The 9043-nt window shown below is 34.3% G+C and overlaps 2 protein-coding genes across 3 annotated transcripts in view; one reads left to right on the top strand and one right to left on the bottom strand.

The window, feature by feature from the left end:
• Positions 1-2154: 2154 nt before the first annotated feature.
• LOC107023298 (serine/threonine-protein kinase D6PKL1-like) lies at positions 2155-7701 on the top strand. 2 transcript variants are annotated; one of them, XM_015223947.2, is made up of 4 exons: positions 2155-2504; positions 2607-2672; positions 3512-5406; positions 6621-7701. In XM_015223947.2, exons 3-4 carry the CDS (start codon positions 3701-3703, stop codon positions 7477-7479), a joined length of 2565 nt encoding a protein of 854 aa, XP_015079433.1. In that variant the 5' UTR covers positions 2155-2504; positions 2607-2672; positions 3512-3700; the 3' UTR covers positions 7480-7701. The 2 variants fall into 2 exon arrangements, with proteins under 2 accessions (XP_015079433.1, XP_015079432.1); XM_015223946.2 differs by lacking the exon at positions 2607-2672.
• A 176-nt stretch (positions 7702-7877) lies between these two features.
• LOC107021023 overlaps positions 7878-9043 on the bottom strand; it is an 8293-nt gene continuing 7127 nt past the window's right edge. Inside the window, exons 2-3 of the mRNA XM_015221591.2 lie at positions 8322-8481; positions 7878-8240 (exon numbers count right to left, since the gene is read on the bottom strand). Coding sequence (XP_015077077.1) covers positions 8193-8240; positions 8322-8480 — 207 coding nt within the window. The 5' untranslated portion in view covers position 8481 and the 3' untranslated portion in view covers positions 7878-8192. The remainder of the gene's footprint in view (positions 8241-8321; positions 8482-9043) is intronic.

Raw genomic sequence — 9043 nt, forward strand, 5'->3', positions numbered from 1 at the left:
ATTATTTAGTGAATATTAAACTTGTTGTAAATTATTAATATATATTATTTATAAAATAATAATACATGTTCATTAAATGTGGAATATATTGAATAATATATAATGCTAATATTTTGATTAGTATATGTACCATTAAAAAATATACAATTAATTTTTAGCATTAAAAAAATATTTATATATTTGCATAAATCAATGAAAACTATAAGTATATAAAAAAAAATTGAAAATGTTCTATATATGATAAGAAATAAAAATAACACATGTAGATAGGTAACAATAAAGTTTCCAATTAAAAAAATTAAAATAAATAAATGGTCAATTTATAAATAATAATAAAAACAACAAATGAATATATAGGAAACTAGTACAGTTTGCAATGAAAAACATTAAAATAAATTAATAGGGTAAATATGTAATTTATCATTTTAATACATGTATTACTAATACCCACATAACTTATTTCACCTTATACACAGATTCTCTCATAAGTTATATTGGTATTAATTATCTAAGACTACGAAAAGATGCAACTAAAAAACATGTTATAAGTTATATTGACTTTTATATCTGATACAAAACTTCTACCAAACATAGATAAACGTATGCAACTTTTTATATATAAATAAAATGTCATTTATACGATAGTCAAACGACCGCTAAAGGTTTGAAGGTTAGGTCATACAACATATGGTTTAGGTTTTTGGTCCCATGATGTACACAATTGTCCTTCCAAAATAAATTCATATCCCTACTTAGAGACTTCAAAGTTTCAACTGTCAAATGTTTTTTTTCTCTATGCATTTATATTCGAACTTTATACAGCTATGATTACTTTAATGTGCGTATGGAAAATCTAATAAAATGCTTTTGATTCGTTTAAAGCCTAACCTTCAAATATTTGATTAAAGATAAAAATTAGATAAAATTATCTAACATTTATCGTACAATTCAATAGAGTGAAAATGCCTTATAACCCTTAAGTTTGGTACCATAAAATAAAGTTATTTTAGGATTATCGTTTGATAAAAATAGATAATTTTATTTCTTTTTAGGAAAAATTATTTATATCTACAACTTAAGTTTTCTTATTCTCAATTTTCCCTACTTTTTTAAACTATTAAAAAAAATTGAAATAAATTATACCTTGATTTTAGTTAATATTTATAATTAAATATCAAACAACTTTTTTTTGGGATAACCTCCTAATTTCTATAACCAAACAGCCGCTAAATATTTGAATATTTTTTTTACCTTTGGGCAATGTCTAAAGTTGAAGGACGTTTCTTTCGAATTTTGAAATTGAAATCATCAAATTCCACCTCAACTTTTTCTCTCAAAATGAAAATAGTAACCAAAAAAGTCATAATTTAATTAAAAAGCTAAATTAAAAGATGAATAAACAGTCAAAAACACATTATTCTATCAACCTCCTTATGTCCCCTAGTTCAAACCCCCCCCCCCACCTCTCAAAACCAATTCACACCAGTAAGCGGACATGTCACTAAGTAGAGTTGGTCAATTATCGTTTTAAAATATTTATCACGTTTTTTTTATTTATATGTTTTTAAAAAATATATGAATGAAAAAACACGTTTAATTAGTTTATCTTCATTTATTTCTTAATATATAATTTTTTTATTAGATATTTATTTTATTTATGTGTCATAATTAAAATATTTATAATTTTTAATAATAACAAATGAAAAAATTATGTTTAAGTTAAGTTTATAAAATAATAAATATTCTAATATATAAATATATATATATAATAAAAAAGAATAAATATTTTAAAACAGAGGGAGTATAACATGTAATAGAGAGTGTACCGAGAAGCTTATTAAAGAAAATCAGCATTTCGAATAAAGAGCCCCATCTTCCCGAGAATTTAATTTAATTTATTGTATATATATGTGCACACATTTTTTCATCTAATTTTGTTAAACAATTTCAAAACTTAACCTTTTTTTCGATCTAATATTAAATAAGTATTCACTTCTATTCTATCTCACTTAAATATATCGTAAATTATAGTTATTATAGCAGTATGTTGCTGATATGATAATTTGAACTATAAAAAATAACCCGTTACAATCAATTAATTTTATTTTAATTAGACAAATTAGGAGTATACTTGCGTTTAATTGGGATTTGGAATACAATGGCCCCCAAATGTTGTTCGTCTCCGCAGTGTAAGATTTTTCCCCTTTTCCGCCAATTTGGAGTTCCCCAAACATAGGAAAGATATATACAGACAAATATACAGAGCAAAACAACAGTGTCATTTCTCGTGATTTTCCTCAATTCAATTTCACCCTTTTTCTCTCTCTCTCTAAAAGTGGTAATCACTTATGGGGTTTCTTCTTTTTCCTTCAAAGTTTTCAACTTTCTCATTCTTGAGTCTTGACCTACACCCTTCTCTCTCACATGCGCATACACCTTCAAATTACCCTTATTCTTCTTCTTTGTTCTATGGAGATTTAGCTTTCCTTTGTTTGCTGCTTCAGGTTGTAGCTTTATTTATCTCTTTTCATTTTCCTTATATGTTAGTTGTTTAAAGATGGAAACTTTATACTTGTCTTTCTTCCTTTTTAAAAAAATGTTTGCAGTTGGTAGTCTTAAAAGCTGCTTCTACTTTCTGGGTTTTGTTTCTTATGCTCTTGATTGAAATACATGTAAGATCCTATTTGCTTTTGTTGCCTCAGTTTCTTTTCATAAAGCTGGGAGAGATTTATTGTTTCTTGATCCCCTATTAAAGATTGAAAGGTTTTAACCCCTTTTTTTTTTGGGTTGCCTTTTATCTTATGTTATTTTTCTTATTTTATTGGATTTTTCAACTGAATATTTGGATCATTGTAGCTTGATTTGGTGGATTTTGTTTTGAAACTGTTGGGCTCTGAATTTGCTAAGTGCAAATGAAATTGTTGGAGCAATGTATATATACTAATGTTGTTTAGAATTTATGATACAACAACCTAGTGTAATCCGATCCACAAGTAGGGGTCTGGGGAGAGTAGTGTGTTGTTTCCTTGGGAGGTAGAGAGGTTGTTTCCGATAGACCCTAACTATTTAGAACTTAAGATGAAATGGAAAAATGAAGTGGTTATATTAGTTAATTAGTTTTGAGAATTAATGAGTGAGCAAGAGAGTTAAAGATATGTTGGAAACTTAAATGTTTTTAAACTTGTCATTCATGGTGGTTGTCTAAAGTAGTACTAAAATCTACACAGTTTTATTTTTAAATTGATTGTCTTTAAAGAACATATTTACAACTGGCTGTAGATGCTATAGATAGGTGTACAATGGCATGAATTTTAGCGGCAGGTTCATAATTTAGAAGATTGCTTAGTCCTTTATCTTCAACTCCCAACTGCAGTAATTAAAACAGAAGCATTAGAAAGGACATATGACATGTGGTGGTATAAATCCCTTTTTTTTGGGATTTAAATGACTTAATTTTACTTATGAATTACTTATTCATCTGTGATTTGCTGAACTTCTTCATTCGTAGCAGATAAGAAATGCTGCTGCCTACTGAATGCAGTAAAGAGGCAGTTGTCAATATGATCAACAACCATTTTTGGAGGTCTTTTGATGGACTGTTCATTTGTCTGCTTCTTTCTCTCCATATTGCTTAGTCTGAGACGGGTTAGATAGACTTTTGGTGGCCACATCGGACTTGCTTTTGTCCATCTTCTTAGATATGCTTCTAGAAGCAATGGGCGGGTTGCCTGGTACTAGTGAAATTACCGAGTCAACAGAGGACTTAAATCCTGCAATCAATAAACAGTATTGTATGAAGGATGATATTAACAAGCTGTTCGAAGCTATAGAAATTAGGACTCCCCGCAGAGGTTTGAGTAAGTCAGAACAGGGTGTCAAAGATGCTTTCAACAAAAGCGCAATGAAGAGACCAATGCGATCTAGCCCCTCTCGAGCATCAGGTTTTGATAATTCTGAGCCCGCTAGTTTGAAGCAGGCCTTCAGAGGATTATGCATCTCTCAGGCATCAGAGCTTGCTGCTGTGAAGAAGCGATCATCAAAAGCGTCCAGGCTGTCGGGCGTCTCAGAGACAGGAGCTGTCAAAAGCGTTTACAGACCTGTTGTTCAGGATAATGTCCCTGAACGTACCGTCAATGAAGGTGGAGGGAATTTAGTAGAGATATCCCTCATCCCAGATAGGAGTGTGTCAAATACTTCTGATCAGATTACTGAATATGAACATGTACCCACTAAAGAAAAATCTACTTATGCTGCTTATTCTTGTCATATTTCTAAAGGTGCAACGGAACATGGTGCAGAAATTAGTGAAATTTCAGATGGAAAGGAGGCTTGCCCTCGCTCTTCTGAGATCGGTTCTGGTTACTTGAAAGAAGGGTCAGAGCGGAAATTATTTCTGGAACTACCACAATCTTCAACTGCCACTTCTGCTAATAAAGTGGAAGCCCAGACAGTGTCTGCCTCAGATGAAGCTCCAACAACTGTAATCCCATCAGACAAAGAGCAGGCACTAGATTCTGATCTTGTCTCTTGCTCATGTTCTTCTATTACTGGAAATAAAGTCATGAGACCTACTTCTAGAAGTCCAAGTTTGATGAGACCTGTTTCCAGAAGCAGAATGTTTGTTAAGAAGAATGTCATTTCTGCTCTCACCAACAGTTCCAAGCAATCTAATGGTGGAATTGACAATTATTTGAGTTGTAGTACCAGTGAGATTCCTTGTCAGACACCTGAATATGTTGATCAGAGAGAAGAGGATAAAGAACCTTCAGAATCATGTGGTGAAAATAGTGTAGAAGTTAGCTCATCTATTCTGGAATCAAGTGTTACTAAACCAGGTCTCAGCTCAAGCAGTTGTAACAGAACAAGATGTATAGTTAAAAAAGGTGATGAAAGATCATTATCAAGAGAAAAAGGAGAGATATCTCAAAGTTCAAAGAGTAGCATTGGGGATTACAGCAGCACCACAAGCCTTAGCGAAGAAAGCTATCGTAGTGGGTCTAGCCGTAGTGGATATCGGCCTCATATGTCCGTAGATTTGAGATGGGAAGCCATTCGTTGTGTTCAGAAGCAGCATGGAAACATTAGTTTGAAGCAATTTAAGATGCTTAAAAAACTTGGTGGAGGGGACATTGGGACTGTTTATCTGTCTGAGCTAATGGGCACAAACTGTCAGTTTGCTGTGAAAGTTATGGACAATGACTTTCTGATCAGCAGGAGGAAGATGACAAGAGCGCAGACTGAAAAAGAAATACTGCAAATACTGGATCATCCTTTTCTACCTACACTCTATGCTCATATTACCAATGACAAGTATTCATGTTTAGTGATGGAATATTGTCCAGGAGGTGATCTGCATGTGCTCCGGCAAAAGCAAGCCAACAAGAATTTCTCTGAACAAGCAGTCAGGTTACTTTTATTATAGTTACTTCTTCCCTGAAACTTTTTCTTGTTTATGTCTATTCCTAATCTAGATTCCAAGAGAGTAGGCAAATAAATCTGCAAATAAAACTATGCTTTCCTATAGCAGGTAATATAGGTGGGCATATATATTTTGTGGTCACTCTCTTTTTCATGATTGCTCTCCGATTTATGAAGATACGCATGTCTTGAAGCCCTTACATTAAGACTTTAGAGATATCATTCTTCAATAAGCTAGACTCTTTTGCATCCACAAAATGACTTTTACTTGTCACTTGCTGATGGATAATAGCTTGCTTTATGCTATCACTTGTTTTATTCAACAAAATTACCTTTCAATTTGACTTAATCAGGGGAGGTCAATAATCAAACTAATAGGGAAATCTTTTACTCTGCTAAGCTTGAGGGGTTTCCCTGTAATTTTTGGAAAGTTCAGGGGTCTGGTTATGTCAAATAAGCTTCCAATTTCCTTTAATTTCTTCTTTTTGGTCATTCCATTTTCCAATCCTCATGAAGGATTGTTCTCTAGCATGTCTCAGTGGATTAGAACTCCTTGAATCTTTGTTTTATATGTTTCTCTTGATTGAACTTTGAAGAGTGTCCCATAATCTAGTGGATGCAAAATATTGAACGCAGCTAAAGTCAAAATCATTAGCAACTTGTCATATGAACAGAGATAAAAATCAATTCAACGGAAACATGGGAAGTGGGTGGAAAGGGTGAATCAAAGAAAAGAAGTGGAGAAGTAAAAAATGTAGTGAAAATATGTGAACAATGAAAGTGACTTGTCACTGGACTTGCATATCTTCTCCATGGCAAATGGCATCGGCATGCTTCATCGCACATCCAGAAGTGAATTCCCACTCTGTATGGAGACTTAATCAAGTTATTTTTTGGTGAAATGAGTTGTGAATACGCAACCTGTCTTTCCAGTAATTCTCTTACTTAGAGTATAGTATCTGAGGTGACACCTAATATGTCGAGCCTACTCTTTCAAATTTTACTGAATAACTTTCCCAAATACTCATGTTTAAGTAAATATCTTGTGCTTTATAAGTAACTTTGTTGGACAAGGCTTCCTTTATGGTTTTCAGTAATCTGGTGATGGGAGTGCAGTTTGTCATTTTAATCTCATGAGACACAGCTTCTGTGGTTTGCTATGTGATCTTGACATTATTCTGTTGTTCTTATTCTTTACACAGATTTTATGTAGCGGAAGTTCTTCTTGCTTTGGAATACCTTCACATGCTTGGAGTCATCTACCGAGACTTAAAACCAGAGAATGTCTTGGTTCGAGAAGATGGTCACATCATGCTGTCCGATTTTGATCTGTCTCTTAGGTGTGTTGTTAATCCTATGTTGGTGAAATCATGTTCGCCTGTGATTAAGCCTCCAAAGACGTCTAGTCCATGCTCGGAATCTAGCTGCATAGACCCCTTTTGCCTACATCCATCCTGGCAAGTATCCTGCTTCACCCCTAGATTTTTATCTGCGACATCAAAGACGCGTAAGCTAAAGGCTGACATCGCTGCACAAGTCACACCTTTGCCGCAGCTCGTAGTGGAGCCAACTAATGCCCGATCCAACTCGTTTGTTGGCACCCATGAGTACCTGGCTCCAGAGATTATCAAAGGAGAAGGTCACGGCAGTGCAGTAGATTGGTGGACCTTTGGTATCTTTCTATATGAACTGTTATATGGAAGGACACCATTCAAAGGACCAGGAAATGAGGATACATTAGCAAATGTGGTTTCTCAGTGTCTCAAGTTCCCTTCATATCCTGTGGTTAGCTCTAGTGCGAGAGATCTGATCAGACGGTTATTACAAAAGGAACCAGAGAATAGGTTGGGAGCTGAGAAAGGAGCTGCAGAGATAAAGCAGCATCCTTTCTTCGAGGGACTGAACTGGGCGCTAATACGATGTGAAACACCTCCAGAACTGCCTAGATTCTGTGAATTGGGAAATGTAATCCCTGATACCAACCAACAGAACAAGGAGATTGCCAAGTCTCAGAAAGAGTTCAAAAGTATAGAAGAGGACATTGCGTTTGAGATGTTTTAACTTTTACTAGACCTGAGAATGGATAGGTTCGTTTTTCTTTTCTCCTTTTTAGCAAAATATCTGTGATCCATGTAAGTAGTATATATAGCATAGTGTAGAATCCAGAACTTGGCGTCAATTGAAGAGCTCAAAATAACATGTTTCTATAACGATGTTTTGCTCGTGATGTGAAGCAGGCAAAACGAAAATCGGATTTGAAGAGCTACAAAATCAATTCTCCTAGGTCATGGTGATTCTACCAATCGCATTTTAGTTGAAGTCTCATATAAAGATCCACTGAGATATAATTGTCCTGAATTTTAAGTGAATCTAACCTAATATATAGCTTTTAGATTTGAAGGAATAGATAAAACTTTCAAAGAGTGGATAATACTATCAAGAAAATTTGATCTAATATATAGGCAAAAGCTCAACAGGATATTTAAACAGTTATGGTTGGATACACATAATACAGGGTTAAGGAGAGCCAGAAAATGACATGCTTATTTCCACACAAACACCGTTTAATACAAATATGCAGAACCCCTAAACAGAGGAGATAATGTGTTATTATGCTGCGGAGTACTGATAGCATATGCCATAAATCGGCATGTTTTAATATCAGCATCCAAGTGACTAGTATCAGCTACTGATAATTGAAAATCAACAAAAGAACAAACAGGTCGTTTCAAATTCAGCCACCATAGGAACAATGGTCGAGCAGAAGCCGCTATTTATTCCTTCTTCCCTATGCCATGAGACATGTTGTAGATCCCTCTCCCCTGAAATATAATCCAGAATACCATTAGAGTTGATTCGGGACATTAGATAAAGCAATCTAGAAAAATTTCGAAGAAACTCACAATCATAAACAAAGCAGAAGCTGCCAAAGCAGCTGGAATGGCCACTGAGGTGATCTTGTCAAAACGACCTTTCAAGTATGTGTGCTTGTGGACGTTTTGGTAAAACTTTTGCTTCTCAACAAGCTTTTCTCTGGGATAGAAAGGTGCTTCTTCTGACATCCTGTGTTATTCAATAACTTGTAAATTTACAATCTCATAATAAAATGAATATAACCAATCAGTTTAACCTGCACCATGTTAGGATGGTTAATATCCGCAACATTCCCTTCTTTTTATAACATATTTGTGGCACACTACGAGAGAAGTGAATCTTTCATGGATGCTTAAATAACTAAAACAAGCTTTGCATAAAATGATTTATTCTAGAAAAGAGGTGCAATTGAATTTGTAGTCCAGGACCAGGTATATAAAAAGAGGAGTCCATCAGCATAAAAGAATATTTGGAAGTGCATGAAATGCATATGGCTGAAGGCACACAGGTAGAACATCCAGTCATTTGAATAAAGTATATAAGGGTATCCACCAAATTAAGGTCTCCAGTACAACAAAGAAGCAGAGCCAGAGTGCTCTGATTGTTACAGACTTAATTGATGACTCTATCTATAGCAAGTAAATGAGAGTTTTTCCTTGAAACATAAGGGATGGTGATATATTCATCTCTGTAAAGCAGCATGAAAACTAATAAGATGGCATAACCAAAACAGACAGCACACCCCCCCCCC

Source organism: Solanum pennellii, chromosome 6 (assembly GCF_001406875.1).
Source record: "Solanum pennellii chromosome 6, SPENNV200".
Taxonomy (NCBI): Eukaryota; Viridiplantae; Streptophyta; class Magnoliopsida; order Solanales; family Solanaceae; genus Solanum; species Solanum pennellii.